This window comes from Phascolarctos cinereus, unplaced genomic scaffold (assembly GCF_003287225.1).
Source record: "Phascolarctos cinereus isolate Bilbo 61053 unplaced genomic scaffold, phaCin_HiC Scaffold_3;HRSCAF=262, whole genome shotgun sequence".
Taxonomy (NCBI): Eukaryota; Metazoa; Chordata; class Mammalia; order Diprotodontia; family Phascolarctidae; genus Phascolarctos; species Phascolarctos cinereus.
Window position 1 is genome coordinate 89,870,928 of NW_027555736.1, and position 25,720 is coordinate 89,896,647.

Consider the following 25,720-nt stretch of genomic DNA (forward strand, 5'->3'; position numbering starts at 1 on the left):
CCTGGGAGGGGAAAAGTGGAAGGGGACAGTGCAGGGGCAGGGTTGGGGAGGGGAGCCAGGGCACAGGTGGATGAGGCCTTCGAGCAGCCACCAGAGCCCTAAGAGGAACAATCACTTCTAGGAAGGTGCTATCCACTCCCTTGAAATTTCCTACCTTTGCACTAGGGACAGGATGGAGCCCAGCGTCCCTCTTGCTCAAACTCTGATATCCAAACAGAGGGTATGGAACCGGGCTGCCTTTTGGGGGACGAGGTTTTAAAGCAGAGGCTGTACAATCACTATTGCATATTTTGGGGGGATGGAGTAGGTGAGCTGAGGGGGCCTCCCAGCCCAGTGGCTTAGGGCAGCTTTGAGTAGAGTAGCAACGACCAGACGTGGAAAGAGTACTGAGATGTAGAATAGAAAAGCAAGTGGATGTTATCAGTTTCAGAATTTGCCCTCAGGCATAAAGGTTGCAAGTCACTCCTTCCGGTCTCTCTGCCCAAACTGGAGCAGTAGCCACTAAGCCGAATGGGGAATTGGAATGAAGCCCTGGGCAGCTATGTGAGCCACACCTCCTCCACCAAGGGAAGGGAAGGGGCCGGGCTTCATGGGGACAGCCCTCCTTCTTCCGTGCTCACCACCGAGCCTTCCGGCGCCGGCTGCCCAGCGATCTGAGGAATCCGCTCATGGAACCGAACTTGCACTTCTGGATCCGAGAAAGCCAAGTACAGAGCAGATGCCGAGCCGGGACAGGGTGGGATTGTCGACGGGAAAGAGTGGTGCATGCAGAGGGGCCGTCACCCCTGTCCCTGTGCAGTTTGCATTAGAGGACCCATTAGGGGCCAGCCTCAAGGGCACCCAGCTTCCCTTGCTCGCCTTGAGTCAACACCAGCTCAAGTCAGGAATTTGTGGGGGGTAGGGGAGGGAGTACCTCATCCTCTGAGTGCGCAAGACAGGCTAAGGCTTGGGCCAACCCATTTGGAGAAAGGACCAGTAAATGTTTTAGAAGCCCCTCCCAAGCATGGTCGTATGGAAAGAGTACTCGATTTGTAGCGATAGATCCTGGATTTGAACCCTGGCTTTGTCATTTATCAGCCTTGTGCAAATTAGAGCCTTCTTTTTGGACCTCAGTTTCCTCATCTGTAAATGAGATTGGACTAGGTGGCTTTAAAACTCACAACGTCCAGTTCTGAATGTCATCTGTGACAGAGCCTCTTCTAGACTCAGCTGGGTACACCATCACCCTTCTCTAGTAAATCCTTTATCTTAGGATGTTGGGGATTTCCTCTTTTTCTGCCCCCTTAGGATTTACTCCCAGATGCTACCTTCTGCGAAGTAAGCATTAGTATTAGCTTGGAGATCAAGGAGATAAGGAAAAAACTCCTTCTTTGCTTCCAGACTTCCAGTGGGATCCTTGAGGCTCTCTCTGACCTTGATCATGCCATCCACGCACACAGTCCAGGCACTTCAGCTTAGACATTCGACAGTAATCAAGAAATATCTCCATCTGCTCATTTTCTAATGCTATTAACGGCATCTGGGCAGTTAGGTGATACAGTGGATACAGCTCTGGGGTTGGAATCAGGACCATTAGGGGACAGGTCACTTAACCTATTTGTCTCAGTTTTTTCTTCTGTAAAATAGGGGTAACAGTAACAACTACCTTCAGGATTGTTGTGAGGATCAAATGAGCTAATATTTGTAATGTGCTTGGCCAATAGTAGGCACTATGTAAATGTTGGCTATTATTTTTACCATACTTTTCTAATGTTTTTTGTTTTGATTTGTTTGTTGTTTTTGTTTGTTGTTTGTTTGTAGTCTTTTGTCCAAAGATTTCTTCACTGGCTTGACATACTAGACCCAGCAAATGTACTGCTCTCTCATGTAAGTATTTTCTTAATTCAAAGCTATACCTTTGTGTTAAGATTTAATAACAATTACCTTCAAGCCCAGCTGACACCACAGGATACATTTGTTTCCAATTCTAAAAAATACTTTTATTGTACTTTTATTTATCTTAGCATTAGCTTGCCAGACTGAGGCGTTTAGATTGTTGGACAAAAAACAGGAAATAACAACTGGACAACTCTTTCTATTTTATCCATTGGGGAGGGGAAAGAAGGAAATTGAATGCATGTATATACCAAACCAGATGCCATAGAGAGTAGATGCAATGTAATAAGAGTAGCTGTTCAGACACCCAGACAATTAAAAGAGGCAAAATTCAAGAAAGCAGCCAGTGGTCAAACCCATAGCTTCAAATGTCTAAATGCAGTTGCATAAAATTTGGGCAACAAGAAAGATGAGCTAGAGGTTCTACTGAAATTGGCAAAGTTGATTGCATGTATCACCAAGATTTGGTAGGATGAAACTCATGATTGGAATGTCCATCAATGGGTATACCTTATTTTAAAAAAAAAACCTACATCCAAAGCCTCCAAGAAAAATATGAATCAGTCCCAGGCCATGGAAGAGCTCAAAAAGGATTTTGAGAACAAGTAAGAGAAGTAGAGGAAAAACTGGGAAGAGAAATGAGAGTGATGCAAGAAAAATCATGAAAAACAAGTCAACAGCTTGCTAAAGGCGACCCAAAAAATACTGAAGAAAAAAAAAAGATAGGTAGAAAGGTGACTGGGTAGATTTATAAGGCATGTTAGTTTCTTTTGTTTTTACATCTTTTTTATTTTCCAAATATATTCTCCCTCAATGCCCAGCAAGATATCTTTTATAACAAAGGGGGAAAAAAAGAGAAAAAAAAGCACTTCAGCAAAACTAAAATAACACATCAAATGAGTCTGAAAGAATGTGAAATGTGGCTTATTTGTAGACCTGCATCTCTAAAGAAGGAAGGGAAGTGAACTTTCTCTTCTGTAGAAACAATAGTGGTCATAACCATATTCCGTGTTGAGTTTTTGTTCTTTCTATGTACATTGTCATAGTCATATATGTTATTTTCCTGCTTCTGCATCATTCTGTATCACTTCATATAAGCATTCTCATGCTTCTCTGAAATTCTCATATTCATTGTTCCATATGACAAATTAATATTCCAGTCTATTCATATACCACAATTTGTTTAGCCATTCCCCAGATCAATGGGTCTACTTTGTTTCCAGTTATGTACTGCCACAAAATGTACTGCTATCAATATTTTGGTGTACATGAGACCTTTCTCCCAGAAAGGGGTATGTGCATATCAGTGGCACCACTGAGTCCACAAGCATTCATTAATTGCCTAATATGTGCCAGCTACCATATTAGGTGTTGAGATACAGTACCCCCCCAAAAAAAAGATGAAAATAGTCCCTACCCTCAAGGAACTTACAACCAGGCCCCCAGAAGGTGGGGGGGGTGGGGATGGAGAGAGAAATATGGAGAACAAAATGTACACAAATAGACTACAAAATATGTACAAAGTAAATTCAAATTAATTTATGGAGAAAACATAACAACTGGGGGGAACAAGAAAGGCTTTGTGTAGGAGGCAGCATGAGCTAAGGCTTAAAAGAGAGGGGATCCTAAAAGATAGTCGTAAGAAGGGAAATCATTACAAGCGTGGGAAAGATCAGCCTGTGAAGGAGATGGAATGTTGTCCATGGGTAACAGCAAATAGACCAGTTTGGTCAAAGCATAGTATATATGAGGAGTTATAATGTAAAAGAGGTCTGGGCTTCCAATAGCCAATGGTTTTATTTTATCCCGGAGGCAATGGGAAGCCACTGAAACTTTGTGAGCAAAAGAGTGGCATAGACAAAGCCATGCATTAGTAATATCAGTTTGGCAACTGTGTATCCCAAAGAGATCAAAGAAAGAGGAAAAGGACCTATTTGTACAAAAACAAATATTTATAGCAGCTGTTTTTGTGGTGGCAAAGAATTGGAAATTGAGAAGATGCCCATCAATTGGGAAATGGCTGAACAAGTTGTGCTATATGACTGTGATGGAAAACTATTAGAGTGCTATAAGAAAAAATGAGCAGGATGGCTCCAGAAAGACCTTGGAAGTCTTATATGAACTGATGCAAAGTGAAATGAGCAGAACCAGGAAAACATTATATACAATAACAGCAATATTATAAAGATCATCAGCGTGAAAGACTTAGCTCCTCAGATCAAGACAATGATCTAAGACAGTTCCAAAGGATTCATGATGAAAAATGCTGTCTACCTCCAGACAGAGCACTAACGACCTGAGTGCAAATTGAGGCATACTTTTTTCAATTTATTTTTCTTGGGGGTTTTGTGAAGTGTTTTCTTTTGTGACGTGGCTAATATGGAAATATGTTTTGCATGACTTCACATGTATTAATCTCCCATCTTCATGCATTTGCATTGGTCTATTGCATTGATCTATTGCCTGGCTTCTCAAAGGGTGAGGGAGGGAGAAAATTTGAACTCATAATTTTTAGAAATGAATGTTAAAATTCTTTTTACACATAATTGGGAAATATTTAACAAAATAAAATATATTACAAAAATATAACTGGGAAATATTTAATGAAATAAAAATATATTTTTAAAAATTTTAATGGCAGCTGTGTAGATGATGGATTGGAGAGGAGAAGGATTAGAATCTATTGCAGTAATCCAGGTGAGAGTTGCTGAGGGCCTATACTCTGATCATGTGACTGGACAGAGGGAATTGGATTCGAGTGATATAGTGGGAATAAAATCAGTATATTGGGAAGAAGGAAGAATTGAAGAGAATTATGAGGTGAGAAGCTAGGTAATAACAAAAGGGATTGTCCTTTACAGAAATAGGAAAGGGAGTGGGTCTGTGGAGGAAAGATAATAAAGTTGTGTTTTGGATATATTAAATTTGAGCTGCCCTGGGACAACTAGGTGAACCCTAAGTAACCCTTCCAGTTTTAACTATCTGTGATCTTATGATGTTTGAAATATATGGAATATAATGGACATAATTGTTTGATATTGTTATTTCTTAAATTAGGAAAAAATAAAAGCTGCAAGAGAACTGTTAAGGAGTGAACAGACACCTAAAGATCATACAGAGGACCAAAAGGTATGTAGTAGCCTATGTGTCAAAAACCTGGAAATCACCGAGTCAAGGTAACCATGGGCATCTCTCTGAATACTATATCTGATTGAGGTTTGATCTATAGATAATGATGAAGGCATCATGTTTTTAATGTCTTATTTATTAAAATATCTCAGTTTTAGAGGCGGCTAGGTAGTGCAGTGGGTAGAGCACTAGCCCTGGAGTCAGGAGGACCCAAGTTCAAATCCGGCATCAGACATTTAACACTAGCTGTGTGACACTAGGCAAGTCACTTAACCCCAATTGCCTCACCAAAAAAAAATATTTCAGTTTTAAAACTAAATGAAACTTCTCTCTTACTACAAGCGACTAGCGCTCATCTATGGACATGTGGAACAGTACTTGCAATTGCCATTACTCTTTTTTGTGGTGACCACCTATACATAGAGCACTCCCTTTAAGTCAGAGGCAAACTTGATTGAGAATATAGGCAGTCCTGGCTCTTCACAGCAATGCAAGGATCTAAGACAACTTCAAAAGACTCATGATGGAAATTGCTACCCACATCCAGAGAAAGAACTATGGAGTCTGAATGCAAATGGAAGCATTCTATTTGCTCTCCTTTTCCTTTGTTGTTTTGTTTTACTGCTTCATTCTCGTGGTTCCTCCCTTTAGTTCTAATTGTTCTTTACGTCATGAATAATGGAAAAATATGCGTAATACATTTGCATAAATAGAGCCTATATCAGATTGTGCGCCATCTTGGGGAGGTGGTAGGAGAGGGAGAGGGAGAAAATTTTAAACTCAAAATCTTATGGAAGCGAATGTTGAAAACTAAAAATAAATTAATTAATTTTTTAAAAAGAGAGAATATAGGCAGTCCTTAAAGTTTGAAAAGATTTCCATTCCTGAAAAATGTCCTGTAAACCAAAGTCAAATATGATTTCTTCAATGATATAGTGTTATAATAAACTATACTCCTACCTAAAAACTTGATATTTGCCTTTTTATAGAAATAAACACAGACACCATTTAAAATTTAATCCAACAAAATTTATTAGGTACATATAATTTGCAAGACATTTATCATTTTTTTAAAATCAGCTATGAATACTGTTCCTGTCTGCTGTACAAGAGAGCCAAAACTAGAATTAGGTGATCAAAAGCTTTGGTCCTGGGCATGAACATAAAGATGATGTTAACAATACTTACACTCTTTTAGCACTGTTGAAACAACTGAGCTTGAAAACTAGTTGCCAAAAATAATAAATTATAATAATGAGCTAGCAGATAGAAATACTCCCATCTCCATCCCTCCCCCAACTAATAAACTCCACTTTCCCTCAGTAGAACGGATAGACTTCTATCCCCTTCTCCCAGGTCAGTGTTCCAGAGTTTATTCCCCCCCCGCAAAAGAAACCCCATTACCAACTAAATATGGACTGGGCTTAAGAATTATTAGCTGTAGCTCTTCCTTTTCTCTTTGGAAAGAATGGTTTATTACATTCTGATCCTGTTGCTTTGCTCAAACTATGCTTTTGCCTTTGATTTTGACTCCTTTGAACGCAACAGAAAAAAAAAAGACTCCTTTCTTATCTCTGAGGAGGGCAAAAGGCAGCCAGTTATTGAGACTGTAGCAAAAATGCCAAGAGAGAAGACTGGAAAGGGACTATGTCTTTAAAAAGATAAAACTAATTTTTTTTTTTCTCATTGGGTTAGATACAGAAAGCCTGGAAACAGAGCCTGGTAAGTTTAAGAAAAGCTTTACTGACATAATCTTTGTAATTGTTATAACTTCTTTCAGAGAAAAAACATTTAATTCTTTGTTCTCTTAAAGGCAACAGTGCATCCTGATACTGGGAGTGTAATTCCTATGTTATTTAGGCCTGCAGGTGAGTTGGTTAGAGTTCCTCAGCAGATGTTCAAAAGTCTTGTTGCAAGCACTGAATCCTATATAAAATTAAAAACAAAAAACTTTGCCCACCTAATTTTCATTTCCTTCTTAAGAAGGATTTATAAGGAGGGGGCTGGTAACCATGGGAATAGTTGGGGGACCTGGGGATATTTGGCATACAGAAAATAGCATGTGTGCATCTATGTGTGTGTATGTGTGTGTGTGTGTGTGTCTGTATGTGTACTAAAATGTTCAATGAGAATCTGCATTTGGCTTTGATACATTAACATAATTAAGACTTAATAATAAATGATGTAATAATGACATATAGATATATTACATAATGTATTAATATAATTCCTGTATTAACAACGACAAATACTAATTCTCATTGAATATTTTTTACACCTGTATAACTTATTGGGAATAATCTGCACTCATCTTAGGCCTTTGTCTAAAACATTTTATTAGCAAGAGTCTCATCTCATCCATCTCAGAGTTGCCTTCTCAAAAGCAACAATTTAACATTGCTGGGAACTTTCCTCTTAAGACTTAAGGACCGTACCAAAAAAAACCCCACAAACAAACAAACAAACAAACAAAGACTTAAGAACCATAGGACTTAAGACTTAAGGACCATAATTTAAGTAAAACCTTTAGATGGAGACTTAGATAGCTTAAGACAAATTCTGGCTCTTTTACAAAAATATAAAATTAAAACTTTTACTGAGTTTGGTTGTTCCAGAGTACTTATAATCAAGGGGTTTTCTTTTTTTGCATTTTTTCCTCTGTTACTAGGTGGTAAAAGGTTTATTATTCCTCCACATCAGAGTTTCTCTAAGAATATCCTAAAAAGAAATATTTTTAATAAAATTCTTTGTTAAATTATATTTTCATTAGCAGTATTAATAGTAAGTGCTTCATCAGCTTGTTTGTTGTGATTAGCTTACTTGTTCTTCTAAACAATAATAGTAATAATGATGATAATTATATGAGCATACATTCTAATACTTCTATCTAATTTTTTAAAAAACCATAATTTTTTTATCCACATGTGTAATAGTCCAGAGAATATTATAAATGTTTAAAAAATTATAAAATGTAAAAATGGGCAGCTAGGTGGCACAGTGGATAGAGCACCAGACCTAGATTCAGGAGGACCTGAGTTCAAATCCAGCCTCAGACACAAAACACTCACTAGCTATGTGACCCTGAGCAAGTCACTTAACCATATTTGCCTAGCCAAAAAAAAAAGGTAGTATATCACTTTGTTTCTCCCAGTATCATTTCTTTCTCAACTTTAATAATGAAAAAGATGAGAATGAGATGAATAACCAAGAACGATAACAGACTGAGGGGTGGGGAACTTGTGCCCTCGAGGCCACTAGCCTCGAGGGTACAGGTTCTCCACCCTTGATTAGATAAATAAACTCACATACTACAAACACAGACCTAAAAATATACTGGAAAACTCAACGAATAACCTGTAGTGGGCACAGACCTTTATCACAAACTGAACAGTTGCTCACAATTGCCCAGACATCACATTGACCAATAAAAATTTAGGAACATTGTTTTTAGTGAGTATCAGCATACCAAAATCCCAAGCTACATGGGACAAAAAGTTTTCAAACCATAGAGACCAGGCATAAGAAATTAAAATCTAGAACAAAGGAAGTGCCTTTCATCCCTGTTATCCTGCCTGCTACTGAAACTGTACCAAGGACACTTTTAGTGAGCCTAATAAGTCAAAAGAGCCACTTATCTTACCCACCTGTACAATAGTCCATAGCATATTAAATAGAAAAGAATAATAGCAGGATAGTAACCTGTCCTAAGTTTGTTTCTCCTTGAGCCCCCTCAAAAACAATGAGAAGAATGAGATAAAAATAGCTTATTTCTAGAAAGCGCTTTAAGGTTTGCAAAGTACTTTCTTCACACCAACCATTATGGGGTCAGTTCAGAATGATAACCATGAGGTACTGCCAGATCCTGAATCATCAAAATGATTCCATTGTTTTCATTTTACTGGACTTAGTTAGGAAAATGAAAGTGGACTCCTACTAGTCCAAAGGCAGCAGGGTGTAATAATAACGATGCTAATACCTTCCCTGTATATAGCACTTTAATGCTTATGAACTACTTTATGTCTACTGTCACATAATATTCTTCTGTAAAATGAAAGCGTTGAATTAAATTATCCCCAATGATCATTCCAGCTCCAAAATTCTATTGAATGTTCAATGATTTTAGAAAAAAAAATTGTAACCAAGGTAGAAATAAAAGTTTTTTTAGGTTCATTATTCTTTCCCACACTTTTCCTTTATATGATCGATTAATTACAAAGCATTTGGCCTATACTAATGATCCTTTTCTTCTTCATTAGCTTTCTTGCCTATTACCGGACCTTTGGTAAGTAGCCAAAAATAGACATTTTAAAGATATCATCATTGTGCATAATTTTTAATTATTCCCACATACTATTTATTTTCACATTGGCAAATAGAAAGATATTACTAGTTATCTTGATCCATTCATTCTCGATAACAATGTGGAACTATGCCCAAAAGGCTATAAAACTTTGCATGTCCTTTGACCTAGCAATATCCCTATCATCTCTGTATCCCAAAGAGATCAAAGAAAAGGGAAAAGAACCCGTATGTACAAAATTATTTATAGCAGCTGTTTTTGTGGTGGCAAAAAATTGGAAATTGAGGGGATGTCCATCAGTTGGAGAATGGCTGAATAAGTTGTGGTATATGAATGTGATGGAATACCGTTGTGCTAGAAGAAATGATGAGCAGGATGATTTCATTTTGGGAAGTCTTATCTGAACTGATGCAAAGTGAAGTGAGCAGAACCAGGAGACCATTGCACACAGTAACAGCAAAACTATAAAGATGATCACTTGTGAAAGACTTAACTACTCTAATCAAGACAATGATATAAAATAATTCCTAAAGACCCATGATGAAAAATGCTGTCTACTTCCAGAGGGAGAACTGATGAATTCTAAGTGCAGATTGAAGCATACTTTTTTCACTTTATTTTTCTTGCTTTTTTTTCAACATGTCTAATATAAAAATATATTTTACATGACCTCACATGTATAATCAGTATCTTATTGCTTGTCTTCTCAAGGGATGGGGGAGGGGCAAGAGGGAGGGAATTTGGAATTTGAAATTTTTAAAAGTGAATGTTAAAAATAAAATTTTAAAATATGTAGGAAAAAAAAGACTTGTTATCTAGTTTGATAATTTCTAAGAGGCAATTATGGTATAATGGAAAGAAGCTTATCTTAGAACTGAGGCGACCTGAGGTTTAGGCCCTGTTTCTGCTGTTCTCTGTTTGTTCTGGTATAAGTCACAGTCTCACTCTGGGACCACAGTTTCCTCATGTGTTACAAAGACCTTTCCAACTCTAACTTTATGTGTATATTGCTAGTTATCTTTTATGTTTATATAATAAACACTGTGTTTAGCACAGTACCTGGCACATAATAGGTGCATAATAAATGTTTATCAATTATTGACTAACATTTCTTCAACTAGACTTAAATACCTTGAGGGCAGAGACAGTGCTGTTCATTTTCTCTCCTACAGTGCCTAGCACACTGTCTTGCTCATTGGAGATGCTTAATAAATATCATTTGTTGGTTAGTCTTCCATTCTGTTTTACTCACCTTGCCCTATCCTAGTGTCCTTCTGAATCTACTCAGCCACATCAAATTATAGATTGATCATAGAACTTAGCGCTAAAAGTAGACTGTAAGCTCCTCGAGGGCAGGGACTATTTTTGGTTTTGCTTTTAAACTGCTAAGGCTAGTTCAATTCCTGGAACATAGACACTATGCTTGTTGAATTGAATTGCTGAAGGAACCCAAGGTCATCTAGTCCATTCCCTCATTTTACAGGTGAGGAAACTAAGGCCAGAGAAGTTAAAGTCACACAGGCAGTAAAATCCTGCGCCCAAGTCTTCTCACTGCAAATCTTTGTTCTTTCCAGTACAGTACAATGTCAATGCACCCCTTACTGTCTGGTCCATGTACGAGCTGAGGTAAGCAGGGTTTAGTAAAAGGAACTCACTTTTCCATTTGTTTCCCTCATGCAAGGTATTCCTATTTCTGCAAAAATATAAAGGAATAAAGGCTGCTCTTTTCCCTCAGGTAACAGCTGTTTCTATTTTATGATCAGTAAATGATTTTATGCTTGAATTAAAAAATAATACCTCTACATTATTTCCTGCAGTTTTTCATCCATGCATATAATACTGAATTCAGCATAACAAATGGAAATGTAATTCATGTAAGTAAGCAATTAACCTCTTATTTTTGCATCATCCCTTAGGGAATTTATTATAATCCACAAATAATGAATAAGTGATCCACTAAATGTGTAATTTGATTTTTTTTTCCCTTTAGGCAAAATACTCTCTTGAACAACAACTTCTTGGGATGACTACAATTATTTCTACAACATTTTTTGGAGTAGGTATTTTTTAAGACCCATTGAATCACATTCTGATTTCTCAAACCAGATGTTTATGTAAAACTGACATAATTCTTCATATTTATCATGATGTTTATCTCTAGACAGCTTAAATAATATTCTTACATTATGCCAGAGTTGCAAGAGGTAATGAAGTCCAAAAGACCTGACTCGTACATATATTAACGTTGTGCTTTTGGGCAAATCATTTAACTTCTCAGTTGCCAATATGCATCAGAAGAAGAAGGTTTCACATAGAAAATTCCCTACATGAATGAAATCACCGGTCTGGACTGAAAAAGAAAAAATTGTGGTTAGGGAAAATATCACCTTTGGGATTGATTTGGTAGCTTCCTTTGTACTTGGGGGAAATTTTTATCAGTTGGGAAATTAGGTTCATTTAATTCATTTGAAAACTATGAATTAATAATAAAAATATAAAATATTTAGTCATAATTGAACTTTTTACACAAATGTTTGGTCCTTATTTTCTACACACACATAAAATCATAATTGCAGCTTTTCTCTTTACTATATGAGAGCATTCTAAACATATGTAGGTAAGATTAATTTATTTTTTCCTCTGTGATTTCATTAACATAGGGCACTCTCTAGGGGCAAACTCCCTCTATTATTGTAGTTCAGTAACTGTTATGCAATTTATAATCTCAGAAATATTATAAGAGAGAGACAAGAGAGCATAGGGGACAGAGAATTGGCCTTGGAGGCAGAAAAAACTGATCCTACTTCAGACTCATGCTGACTGTGTGACCCTGGGAAAGGAATTTAAAATTAAATTGTACAATAAAATATAAATTCCAAATCTGCATTGAAACCAGAAAAACAAATTCAATGTCATTGTTATCATTTCTCAGAACTCCTGAAGTCATAAATCACAATCAATATTAATAATTCAAATTTATCTAGTACTTTACTGTTTTATCCATTGTCTTGTTTGAAATCTTGGTCTTTACATCCAAGTCAATAGTTCAATTATAGGATGATCACATTATAATTCTAATGTTTCCACCAGTATCCTAACCAACTGGCTTCACACATGGCTTCTATGTTGAAATAGGCTAGCTAAGTGTGCAGTTAATTTTCAGTGCCAATTGAATATAACCTCTAGTAGTGACCCTGACCCCTCTACCAAGATGAGCCTTCCTTCCTCAAATCTCATACAGCACTCTGTGTTTTGCTTCTCCATTTATCAAGCTCTGTTTTGTATTGTAATTATTTGTGTATGTGCTAAATCCCTCTCCCAACTCTATCCACACTAGACCTGTAAGGCCCCTGAGAGCAGGGACTGTATATTATTCAGCTTCGTAACTCTTCTCATACCTACCACAACATTCTGTACAGAGTAGGTACATTATAAATGTACGTCAAATTATAATGACTTAATATTTCTTCTCTGGTTTCCTAGATATCCCCTCTTTTGTTGATGAATCGATACACATTAAAAGGATCTGCTGTTCAGGATGTTGTTACCAAAATATTGCCTATCCCCTTTCTGGGTAAGTAGATGAGAACTGGAAACATACAGCAGTGGGCTCGTTTTTACCTACCTTGGGTCATCATGAAAAGAGACACATCTTCCTCCCTATTCCTTTGCACAGATAGTTCACTCCATTCCTATCTATATTGTGCCTGATCTTGAAGGACCTCAGAACAAAGCTACCTTTTATATCCTGCCTGTTCAGATCCCAGATTGTATTCATTTCCTACTTTCAGATTGTAAATGTTTTATGGGCTATTTCTCTTTCACCACTTTGCACAACATCATAGTAGAAAGAAAATATCTTGCTTCTCTAACCCGACTCCCACTTTTTGATCATATAAATTTTAAATGCAATGACCAAGCAAATCTCAGCTCTGCTACTTATCACCTGTCTGGTTTGGGGCATATCATCTAAGCCTTAGGTTTCACATTTATAAAATGAAGCTGTTGGACTGGTTGATGCCTCTTAGGTCCCTCCCAGCTCTATCTCTATGATCCTATAATCTTGGTTTCAGAGAACAGGTAAAACACACTTCCTTCCTAGGGGTACTAGAGCAGAAAGTCACATAGACTGTCAGTTAGAGTGACTGTGTTGGTTAGTTTTGCTAAGTAGGATTTCTTTGTTAAAAAGGAAGGCTCTTTGGGTGGGCAGCAATATATTGGGAAGTAATTATGGTGTAAAAAATGCCTCAAAAATTTTTTAAATTCTGTTTTTTGATAAATTTTATTATTTATTTTAAACTTAAATACAAAACAAGAAAAGAAGAAAAACATTGCCATGTACACAGCACAAAGGATTCAATATAAAACGATACATTTCCATTTCAAGAAAACCTATATAATAAATACTACACATTGTTTTCAAAGCTGCTCAGCTTTTCTTTGCTTTCTTGTAGGGTTTTTTTTGTTTTTTGCTATGCACTTTTTACTTAATTTTCCCCCCTCCCTCATCTGCCCATCCAAAAGAAGGCAACAATTAAATGTGGATATATATATACACAGATATCTATAAACATACAAATACACACACACATATATATGTAAGACCATACTACACTTACTTCTACTTGTCATCTGTTTCTCTGAAGGTGGATAGCACCTTCTTTTATAAGTCCAAGTTTTCCCATGTTTTTCTAAATCAAGCAACTCATCATTCCTACACTACAGCAATATTCCAACCCAACCACATCCTATCTGAGAGATTGTCTATGAAAGTTTTCCCCCAATTTTCTGTATTCCTTCTATACTTGGCTGCATGGGTTTTATTTATACAAGAAAATTTTAATTTAAAATAATCAAAATTATCCATTTTATACTTCAACAATGCTCTCACCTTATAATATAGTTTAAGGTCTGATACTGCTAAACCTACTTCCTTTGCATCTTATTTTCCATGTTTTCTTTGAAGTCCCTGAACTTTTGTTCTTCCATATGAACTTTGTTATTATTTATTCTAATTCAGTAAAATAATTTTTCAGCAATTTAATTGAGATGGCGTTGAATAAATAGATTAGTTAGATAAAATTGTCATTTTATTGGCCTTACTTACCCATGAACAATAAATGTTACTTCAATTATTTAGATCTGATTTTATTTGTATGAAAAGTATTTTATGTTTATGTTCATATAGTTCCTGTGTCTGTTTTGGCAGGTACTCTCAAGTATTTTACATTGTCTAGCTATTTTAAATGGTCTAAAACAATATTAAATAATATTGCTGACACATAGTGTAGTTTCCCTATTTTTCTCTTTTGATTAAAACTGTTGTAGCTTTAACTTTGTCTGAGATCATGATTACTACCCTTGCACTTTTTACATAATAAATCCTACTCTTGACCTTTATTTTATCTTTGTGTGTATCACTCATTTTTATAGCATTTCCTGAAAGCAACATACTGTTGAATTCAAATTTTTAATCTACTATCAGTTTCCATTTTATAGGCAAATTCATCCCATTCACATTCTAAGTTATAATTACTTGTTGTTTATTTTCCTTCTTCCTATTTTTCCTTACTGTCCTCCTCACCTTATTCCTATCCCTCCTCACACCTATGCTTTACTTCTACCTGCTACTTTGCCTTTCTATTCTTACCCACCCCTCCAAGAGTCTCTCCCTTATCCTCTCCCCCCACCCTATCCCTTTGCCCTCTGATTTCCTTCTGTATTTAGAAGACTGTTACACTTTTCTGGATATATATGTTGTTCCCTCTTTCCCAATGAGAGTAAGATTCCATCACTAGCCGCCCCTCTCCACTAGCTTCTTCTGTATCAGTTTTTCCTTTTATGCCTCATTTGTATAAGATAATTATTCCTTTTTATCTCTCCCTACAGTTTTATGTTTTAATCACTTCCTCATATACAGCTCAGCCCAAGCCTTTTTCTCAAACTACCAAAATAATGACAGTCATAAGAGTACTGATAATATTTTTACATATAAGAAGTAAGCAATTTGATCTCATTGAGTCTCTTATAATTGGTCTTTAATGTTTACCTTATGTTTTTCTTGGATGTTATATGTTGAATTTGCCCTTAAGTTCTGTTGTTTTTGTCACAAATGCCTGAGAGTCTTTCAGTTCATTAAATATCCTTTTTTTTTTCAATTAGGATTATAGTTAACTTTGCTGGGTAAGTTACCCTTGGTTGTAACCCTAGCCATTTTGCTCTGCAAAATATAGTATTCTAAGACCTACAGTCCTTCAATATAGTAGCTGCTAGGTCTTGTGTAATTCTTATTGTGGCTCCATGATATTTAAATTGGTTTTTTTTTTCTGGTTGCTTCCTTATTATTTCCTTTCTTAATATTTTCTCCTTGAAACTGGGAGCTTTTAAACTTTGATATTCCTGTAAGTTTTCCTCCTGGGATCTCTTTCAAGTAGTGATGGTGGATTTTTTCTATTTCTGCTTTGCCTTCTTGTTCTAGAACTTCAGGCCAATTTTCCTTGATAATTTCTTGTAATATTACAACAAGATTCTGTTTTTAATCATAATTTTCAGGTAGTCCAACTGTTCTTATATTATTTCTCCTTTATCTGTTTTACAGATCAGTTCTTTTTCTGTTGAGATGTTTCCCATTCTCTTCTATTTTTTTTATTCTTTTGATTTTATTATTTCTCGATGTCTTAGAATGTCTTTAGCTTGCTTTTGCCCAATTCTAGTTTTCAAGGAATTATTTTCTTCCTTAAGTTTTTGGTTGTATATTTCAAGTAATTCTTTTCATAATTTTCTTGGATTGCTCAATTTTTTTTTCTAATTTTTCCTTGATCTCTTTTATTTGATTTCTAAAGTTTCTTTTAAGTTCCTCCAAGAACTCTTTTTGTGCTTGGGACCATTTGACATTTAAAGAAGTGACTTTTTTCTGTATTTTGCTAGGCAATGGGGTTAAGTGACTTGCCCAGAGTCACACAGCTAATAAGTGTCATGTGTCTGAGGCCAGATTTGAACTCAGGTCTTCATGACTCCAGGGCTGGTGCTCTATCCCCTGCACCACCTAGCTGCCCCTAGGAATGACTTTTTTTGATCCATTATCTTCCTCCGAATATGAACCCAGATCTTCTCTATCCTCATTGTAGCTATCTATGGTTGGTTTCTTTCTCCTTTGCTTATTCATTTTTATTTTCACTTTGTTGTTGTTGTTGTTTTTTAAGCAGCTATTAGTGTAATCAAGTTAGAGTCCAGAGGCATGGGGAACAATGCCCCAAGTTTCCAGTTCTTCTTTACTGTCTCAGGGCCCAGCCTTGAGCTTTCCACTCCTAGCCACACTGTCTGGCAGATGATCTTGTTCCCTGCAGTCCCTCTGGTGGCTGCAAACTACATCTGTCCTCTCTGCCCTGGAACTGAAACCAGGGACTCTGCTCTCCTTCAAGTGCCCACAGCCAACAGCTACACTCAGCAGGTGTGTGCTAGCGCCTTGTCCCAGCAGCTGCAGCCTGGGATGTGTCTGGTCAGCACAGCTGTGCTTGGCATCCCTCGACAGTGGAAGGGCCTTCAATCTTCTCCTCCTCAGCCATCAGACTCCCCCCCTTACCTCCCCTCCCCCACAATTGGTGAAATGACAGTTTCTAAGGCTGAGGCTGCCACCCAGCCCAGGTGCCTCCAGGGCTCGTTGTTGATTCTGCAGAGTCAGCCTGAAGGTATTTGCACTTCATTCAGGCTTAACCTCCTTCCCAGGAGGTCAGGTCTTTACTGGGGTGGGGTGGGGATGGGATGGGGTGTGGGTGTGGGGGAGTCTTCTCAAGTTGTCTTAGGAGAACAACTACTTAACCCTAACTTGTTATTTCCACTGCTTTATGTTCTCTCTGAGGCAAGGTTCTGTCTCTTTTTGTCTAGGAAATTTGGAGAACTGAAAGTTTTCTAACCTATTCCTCCATCTTCCCAGAATCCTCTCTAAATTCATATTTTTAAAAGAAATCCCATGGATTTTCCATGGGAGGTGGAGGATATGGGTAATATTCAGCCTCCCTCATATTTTAAGTGTTTTGTCAGTCCTTCAGAGATTTTTCTTTCTCTTTAGCAATGACTTAATTTGCAGTATAGCTAAGGTTGATAAAAAGATAAATATTTCAGTTGACTGGAAACACAAGCAACATAAGAAAATTAAATAGTTATTTCATTGAATTCTTAGGTTGGCCAGAGTGTAGATTTAGTTATTCCTGCTGCAAATCTCTGTTTGGAATATTTTGACATGTTCTAAGTGTGACAAAATTATGTCCCAGGTAAATTTAGCTGACTAGAAAGCAATCTCCATGTTTTATTTTGCTTTTGAATACTACAGCCTTTTTAAGTACATTTAATGTGGTGGTGAGCAGAAGCCATGAGTACCAGAATGGAATTCGAGTCATGGACAAGAATGGGAATGTTGTAGGATTGTCACAGGAAGCTGGGGCAAAGGTAGGTGGACCATTGTAGAGCTCTCCTATCTGCTAACACTTCAGGCAAAGGACTGAATATTCTTTTTTGAGAAGAGAGAGGAAGTCTTTCTCCTCTTATCCACTTCCCGGCTTCCTCCAGTATGTTACTTTGCATTTTGTGTTCTGATATTTGGTTGATATGAATTATAATTGTCATGTTTATCTCTGTGAGTGCAAGGAGATTTTGTTTTTCAAATACAGTTGGCATTGTGCCAGGCTGTGGTAGATCAGGCAGTGCTAGTTTAGATGGCCAACACAATAGATGGGGAACAGTAGCATTTCTCTACCTATTCTCTTTTGTACTTCAAATTGAGAAGATTTTAACTCTATCCCACTAGAAGCTTTTTGGACCTTAAATGATCCCAACCTTCTCTTCTAAGTAAATCTTTTAGAAAGAAGTTCCCAAGACAAGTGACCCTGGGGGTTTTCTTACTGCTTCTTAGGTAGGAATTTGTGTGTGTGTGTGTGTGTGTGTGTGTGTGTGTGTGTGTGTGTGTGTTGAAAAGGTTTTGTTGAAGAGAAGGCTGTGAGCTTTAACCATTGTGGTTAAACTTTAATATTTATGGTGTAGTTCCTTTCTTGCCTTCATTTCACAAAGGCATTTTGTTTTTCATATTTGAAGGCTATAATTAGTGGTGACCATTATAACCAAAAGTTTTTAGAGGAAGAAAAAAGATAGAGGATCTGATGCTTAAAATTTGTCACTTTATTTTTTTGCTGAGGCAATGGGGGTTAAGTGACTTGCCCAGGGTCACACAGCTAGTAAGGGTCAAGTGTCTGAGGTCAAATTTGAACTCAAAAGTCCTCCTGACTCCAAGGCCAGGGCTCTATCCATTGCACCACCTAGCTGCCCCCGAATTTGTCACTTTAGAATAGTGTTAAAATTTTATAGCTTCCTGACTTTACTTTGCACTTTCTTTAGGCAGTTGGAGAAACGCATTGTCTAGAGGTTTGCTCTTTGGGACTTCAATGCTTCTTTCAAGTGTCTTTTCATACTTTTTGGAAAGGTAAGAGCTAACTCACTGCTGTCTAAGTAAGACTCATTTCAAAAAAGTAGAAATCTTACATCTCAATTTTTATAGAAAAAGACAAATATACTTTTAAAAAGTTGTTTCAGGGGGCAGCTAGGTGGTGTAGTGGATAGAGCACCGGCCCTGGATTCAGGAGGACCTGAGTTCAAATCCAGCCTCAGACACATAGTACTTACTAGCTGTGGGACCCTGGACAAGTCACTTAACCCCATTGCCTAGCTAAAAAAAAAAAGTTATTTCAGTACCATCCTCCTCCTTTCCCTCTCCCCCTCCCCAGTTTTTCAGAATAGCAAAACCAGTTAAAATTGGGATGAGTAAGTTGGAGAGTGGGGAGATAGTGAATATATAGAACCATGGATTTCAAGACAGAGCACCTGGGTTTGGATGCTGGCTCTATCACTGCACTATCTCTGTCACACCTAGATGTCTTAGCAAGTAACATCTTTTCTCTGACCTCACTTCCCTCATTGTAAAATGATAAGTTTAGATTACATTAATGTCCTCCAGAGTTTTCCAATTATACATCCCTACCAGTAAAAAATTTTTGAGTACATACTCTAATATGTGTGTGTGTTATTTATAAATTACACTTGTATTTTAAATTATTATTGTAGTATTTAAAGTATAATTATTAAATTATAAAATATAAATAAAAAATAAAATAATATCAAAGTATATATGGTAATTAAAGTATTATAAAATACACATGTATTATAAAACTTACACAAAATAGAAATTTAATAAGGAAAAGATAAAGATGGTATCACATTTGATCTTAGAATCAGCAGGAGAACACTGAGTTTATTGAGTAAGGAGACAACATGGTGAGGCCTGCATTTTAGGAAAATAATTTTGACAGCAATGTGAAGGATAATTTGGAAAGAGGAGAGACTTGAAGCAAGGAGACCAGTTAAGGAGCTTTTGGAATAGTCCAGTTGAGAAATGAAAAGACTCTGATCTAGGATGATGGTTAAGTGAATAGAGAAAAGGGGTCATATGCAAGAGATGTCCATGGATGTAGAAAGAATGAAATCTGGCAGCAGGTTAGCTGTGTGGAATGAGGGAGAGTGAGGAAATGAGGATGATGTGAAGATTGTAAACCTGGTGCCTGGAAGGATGGTGGTGCCTTCAGCAGAAACAAAGAAGTTTGGAAGAGAGATGGGTTTGGAAGGAAGATAATGTAATGAATTGTTATGAAAACCATGACCCATCCAGGACAGATTATCCTCTATAATTTACTTTGTCCCACTCAAGATGAAAAGAGTTCCTCATTAATCAATGCCCACTGTTTGAGAGGCACTTGCTGCAGCCATGAGGACATCTGGTGAGGGGAGGGAATGTGTGTGCCAGGGGAGTTGGGGTGTATGTGTGTGTGTGTTTGTGTGATGTGAGATTTTTCCCTGCACCACCTGCTGCTGTGGACATCTATGTAGTAGTTAGCTTATATTTGCCCTGAGGGGCTGATGTCTGATTCAGGAGAGGGAATTTTGGGTTCTTGCACAATAAAGAGAGGGGCAGAGTAGGAGAAGAGCTGGGGAATATGGGTAGATGTGGTTTTGTTAGAAACAAAACAACTAATAAACAAGCATTTATTAAATGCCTACTGTGTACCAGGTACTATGTTAGGAACTGGGGATAAAAATGTAAAAAATAAATAATCCCCAGCCACAGGAAACTTGCATTTTAATTAAGAAGACAATATACATATACACACATATGCATGTATGTATCTATATATACATATGTATATATACATATATGTATATAATGTGTCTCTATAAATAGAATAAATATAATGTAGTTCAATGCAAGGTAGTTTGGGAAGGAGGCACTAGCAGTTAGAGGTGAGATCAGGAGTCACGCCACATACCCATACCATCTCCTAGTCCTCACTTTGGAGACCACATGATCTCCAGCAGACTCAATGGGCGGGCTTACCTCCCTTATCAAAAACAAATGTGAGAAAAAGGACTTTTTGATACTCTGACTACTAAAGTTTGTCCCTAAAAGAATGTAGCTAGAAACCCGAGATATATCCGTGCCTTCCTTGGCTACTCTGCCTTTTTAATGAGTCAACACCCTTTTAAAAACATCCAACCTGCTGGTTCTCATTATTTGGAGCTCCACCCAGTGCATCCTTCCTCCTCTCCTTCAGGATGGGCCTTCTGGTTGAGAAAGTGTTCCCCAACATCTGCTAGATGAGCAACAAGAAGGCAGCAGGTCAGAACATGGGGTTACCTAATATAACTCTAGGACCACAGTATACATCATTTGGTGGGGCTTGGTGGGGCTATGGGAACAGACTCAAATAAAATAGCAATGAAGTTGATAAAACTAGTGACTCTGATATCATTATGTCAGACTGTAAAATGCCTGCTTCAGAAGCTAATATAATTTTGTAGCAAGCTTTAGGAGGTATAACTTTCTTTCCGTAGGACCAACCTTGTCCGTCAAAATCCAAAGCTTCTGATGGTCATGAAGTTAAATGTGACTCTTCTGGTAATGGGATTGATGGTACCAGTTTCATTTTGTCTGTTTCCACAGACAGGACAGGTAAGTCCCTTTTGAATATTTAATGAGAATCACTTAAATTCAACCTTTTTTGAGTCCTGCCTCAGGAGAGTAGAGATTATCTTATTTCATTATTGTCTTCTTATCAATTAATTTGGGACCTTCTACATACCAGGAGCTTAATAAATATTTGCTAATTTGAATTGAAGGAATCAGAAACTTCAAAATGAATAAGTGTGTGGCATCTTAAATTCCTTTGACTTTCCTAGGTATCTCTCCCTCCATTTCCATCTTCTATACCTGCAAGTCATTGCTTCATGTTGTTTAATTGTTTCAGTCATGTCCAACTCTTTATGACTCCATTTGGAGTTTTCTTGGCAAAGATAGTAAACCACTAGAGTAATTTACTATTTCCTTCTCTAGCTTATTTTACAAATGAGGAAACTAAGGCAAACAGAGGCCAGGGTCACACAGCTAGTAAGTGTCTGAGGTCAGATTTGAACTCAGGAAGATGAGTTTTCCTGATCTAGACCCTACACTCTATCCACTGTGCCATCTTGCTGCCCCTGGTCATTATTACATTCATTAATTCCCTGAAGACCATAATAGAGGCTTGATACAGCAGTTCCTCCATAGTGCAGCCCCCTGCAAATCGTGTTATGGTGATCTTGAATGTTATGTCATTTATATCTACCATCAAAGTGAAATTGGGGATGGGGGATAAGAGGAAAGCCAGAATTTATTAACACTCTTGGGAGGAAGCATATGTCTGTGATGCTCCTGTGCTCATTTTAGGGGATAGGCATAGGCATAGGCATAAGAGGCTTTTTAAATATAGCATTACTGGGAGATCATGTGGCATAGTGAAGAGTGCTGGACTTGGAACCAGAAGAGACTTGAGTTTGATGCCCATCTGTGACACATTCTATGTGTTTAACTGTAAGCAAGTCATAGTAACTTCTCTCAGCCTGTTGCATTTTTTTTTCTTTGAATCCCCAGCACTTATCAGTTCCTGGCACATAGTAGATATGTAATAAATGCTTATTGATTGAGCCTCAGTTTCCTCATCTATAAAATCAGGGTAAAGATACCTGCTTACCTCACATGACTCTTGATGACCAAATAGATCACATACTGTAAAGTGTTTTGAAAACTTTAAAGTACATTGAGTACTTTTATTAAAGTATATTTAAAGTACATGTAAAGTATATAAAGCACATTTATAGATAGTAAATTTAATATATAATGCATTAGTATAGAGACATGTGTATATGTAGTATGTGTATATGTATATACATATATGTATGCATATGTGTATACATTTATGTATATGCATGTATACATGACTGTTAGGGAGAAGTAGAGAGGGAGAAAAAGGGAGAGGCAGCTGTGTTGTAGTGGATAGAGAGCTGTCCTCAGAACCAGGAACACCTGGGTTCAAGTCTTATCTCCAACATAAACTAGACATGGGACTTAAGCAAGTCAATCCCCTCTTGTTGCATAAGGATGCCTATTGATCTAGAAAACCACATGTGTTTACAATTTTTTTTAATATGTCAGCACATGAAAATCAGATAGGCACCACATTTTAATCTGGCTTGGTCGCACTTGGGAGTATTGTGGGCCACATGCACCCAGGGGCCATGGGTGTGACCCCTTTGCTCTAGGCTATTCTCTGACATCTAAGTTGCCCAGAAGAAGCCAGCCTTCATTGTTGGAGGGAGTCTCCTTACCTGGAAAGTTCCCTATACCAATTAAATGCAGCTCTTATCTCTTATCCCTGTAAATGTCAGTGATTATCTGGCAAAGGAAGGCAGATCCAGTACTTTTTGCCATAAAAATAGCTCAGATTTACATAGCACCTTTAGGTGTACAAAGTGTCTTACTTATACTATACTTTAAGCTTTGATAGCTTTAAACTGCACCAAGACTTTTTGAGACACCCCGTATTATCTCATTTGATCCTCTCAACAATACTGTGAATTAGATGCAATAATTATCCCTGTTTTACAGATGAGAAAACAGATTGAGAAAGACTGGAGTGGTTTGCTGAGGGTAGCTAATAAGTGTTTGAGACAGGATTCGAATTCAGACCTTCCTGTCTCCAAGTCTAGCGCACTATACACTATGTTACCTAACTACCTCTGGATATAAAAGCCTCTTTGTAAGATGGGTACTTTTGCATTTCACACACTGACTTCTTTAGGATCTAGTCCATTAAAAAACTAGAGACCTTCGGGGCAGACTCATTTCAAAAAAGTAGAAATCTTACATCTCAATTTTTATAGAAAAAGACAAATACTGCTTTAAAAAAGTTATTTCAGGGGGCAGCTAGGTGGCGAAGTGAATAGAGCACTGGCTGTGGAGTCAAGAGGACCTGAGTTCAAATCCAGCCTCAGACCAAATACTTGATACTTACTAGCTGTGTAACCCCGGGCAAGTCACTTAACCCCAATTGCCAAAAAAAAAAAACCCCAAACCAAAAAACTTTGGGTTCCAAATTTTCTCCCTACCTCCCTCCCCACTCACCCTCATTTGGAAGGCAAGCAACTCAATACAGGTTATATGTGTGTAGTCATGCAAAACACTTCCATAGTAGTCATGTAAAAAACTAAGTATATTTCCCTTAATCCTATCCCACCCCCCATTTATTCTATTCTCTCTTTTGACCCTGTCCCTCCTTAGAAGTCACTCACTGCTTCTTGAGCAGTTCTCCCCTAATACAGCCTCTAACAGACATGCCATTGATTTCATAGACCCCCAAAACGTTTTCAGCCTAGAACATGGATTGGCAACCCCTGGAATGGATGCAGTGGTTGAGTTTCATGGCAACTGTGCATTGAGAGAGGAACATAAATGATGGGGTTGGGGGGAACCTAAGCCCACCACTGTCATCTTTGTCCCAAGACACTGCCCCAAACCGTGGGCACCTAGACTTAATTCTGCTTTACTGTGGGACCATGCAGGAACTCTAGGATGTGGCCAGTCAGGCCTTTGCCAGTGACCTAAACTGCTTTACACTTGAGGGCAGCCTGACTTCCAAGATCCTGGATGGCTATAACAGGGGAAGCTACATACAGGTTGCCATCTTACTGGTGAACTCTTGTTTGGAACATGAAATATAAATGTATATGTAATATACATGCTATTTATATATAAATGTGTAAAATATATTTATGTGAACAAGAAAATAAGCCAAAAAGTTTTAATAAGTTTTAGAAGTAATGAATCCTAGATAGAGCATATAGGTAGAGATTTAAAAAAAAAAAAACCTTGTTCTTTATAGCGATACTCTATTTCAGGTTTAGTCTTTCACAATGATGAACACTCTTTCTCAAAGACACTGTGACATTTTAAAACATACTAGTTAATAGCATGGTATACTATCAAATAGACATGAAAAGGCCAAAAATTTAATATAGCTTTAAGATGGACTTTTTTTCATGTGCATCTTAATTAGTATGTTTTAAAACATTGTCATGGTGTCTTTGTGAGACTTGTAAAAGGCTAAGCTTGAAATAAAGTATCTCTATAAAATAACAAAGTTGTTTTGCTTTGTCTTATTTACCTCCATTTCTAGGGCAACAAAGAAACTATATCATAAATCTTACTAATTTGTCTTTGTTTTTCAGATACAGCGAAGCTCTCTAGAACCAAAAATCCAGTCCTTGACAGAGGAAACAGATCTCTTTTATAACAGAGGACTTTAAAGACCAGTTTGAAATTTCAACATGGCTTGTCTTCTCACAGAACTTATTCACAGAGGCTTAGAATTAGAAGGAAGCTAGAGCAGACCAACCCTGTACCTGAGTACCCAAAAAAGTCCCTCCCCTAAAATACTATTTTCTCAAGATTCCAGGCTTATATGTCTATGCCTTTTCTCTCTGTGAAATTGATAACAGTGAAGCTTTAGGGTCTTTGTATGTCACAGATAGCAATCTTTTTTGAGATATGGATCAACCTCAAGAGCTGTGGAAGTCACTTTCATTCACTGTCTGGAGACCTAGCTGATCAAGATACTTTACACCAATAGAGAGCTTGAAGGAAAGAACAAAGTTGCTCTGCCTTAGCTGGATCCTCAGCCAGCACTTAATATCATTTTTTGGCTCTAGCACAGTTTCCATTTACTTGGGAGGCTGGAATCAGAATCAGATCACTGTGTCAAACAAATTTAGTATATTTTTGTCATTGGGTGGGAGATATATGTGTGTGTGTTTATATGTATGTATATTTAAAAAAAACACAGGGTTGGGGAGAGGAGAGAATTTGTTTAGTTTTACACATTGAACCCCCAAGAGGTTGTACCTGTCCTGTGATGGAATTTTTTTTATAGATACTCCTCTGAAATTACTATTTATTAAAATTTTTATAAAACCTATTGTTCAGTGTTTGAAAAGTAGATTAGTAAT

At 37.3% G+C, this 25,720-nt stretch overlaps 1 protein-coding gene across 3 annotated transcripts; it reads left to right on the forward strand.

Moving 5' to 3' along the window:
* Positions 1 to 584: 584 nt before the first annotated feature.
* On the forward strand, positions 585 to 25,689 carry SFXN4 (sideroflexin 4). 3 transcript variants are annotated; one of them, XM_078151033.1, is made up of 14 exons: positions 585 to 736; positions 1,801 to 1,866; positions 4,933 to 5,004; positions 6,700 to 6,726; positions 6,818 to 6,872; positions 9,261 to 9,286; positions 10,986 to 11,039; positions 11,122 to 11,178; positions 11,295 to 11,360; positions 12,788 to 12,878; positions 17,634 to 17,749; positions 18,692 to 18,776; positions 20,956 to 21,020; positions 21,236 to 21,322. In XM_078151033.1, the coding sequence occupies exons 1-13, from the start codon at positions 590 to 592 to the stop codon at positions 21,000 to 21,002; spliced, it is 909 nt and encodes a 302-aa protein (XP_078007159.1). In that variant the 5' UTR covers positions 585 to 589; the 3' UTR covers positions 21,003 to 21,020; positions 21,236 to 21,322. The 3 variants fall into 3 exon arrangements, with proteins under 3 accessions (XP_078007159.1, XP_078007158.1, XP_078007160.1); XM_078151032.1 differs by lacking the exons at positions 18,692 to 18,776; positions 20,956 to 21,020 and adding an exon at positions 24,944 to 25,689 and having other exon boundaries at positions 21,236 to 21,353; XM_078151034.1 differs by lacking the exon at positions 20,956 to 21,020 and having other exon boundaries at positions 21,236 to 21,352.
* The last annotated feature ends 31 nt before the right edge of the window (positions 25,690 to 25,720 follow it).

What these genes read in the sequence shown, in the direction of transcription:
- SFXN4 (XM_078151032.1), top strand. Translation starts at nt 590, where the DNA reads ATGGGGACAGCCCTCCTTCTTCCGTGCTCACCACCGAGCCTTCCGGCG. An exon ending in CAAATGTACTGCTCTCTCAT is followed by an intron (nt 1,867 to 4,932) that starts GTAAGTATTTTC and finishes TTCTTAAATTAG; the next exon opens with GAAAAAATAAAAGCTGCAAG. An exon ending in ATTGCCTATCCCCTTTCTGG is followed by an intron (nt 12,879 to 17,633) that starts GTAAGTAGATGA and finishes TGAATACTACAG; the next exon opens with CCTTTTTAAGTACATTTAAT.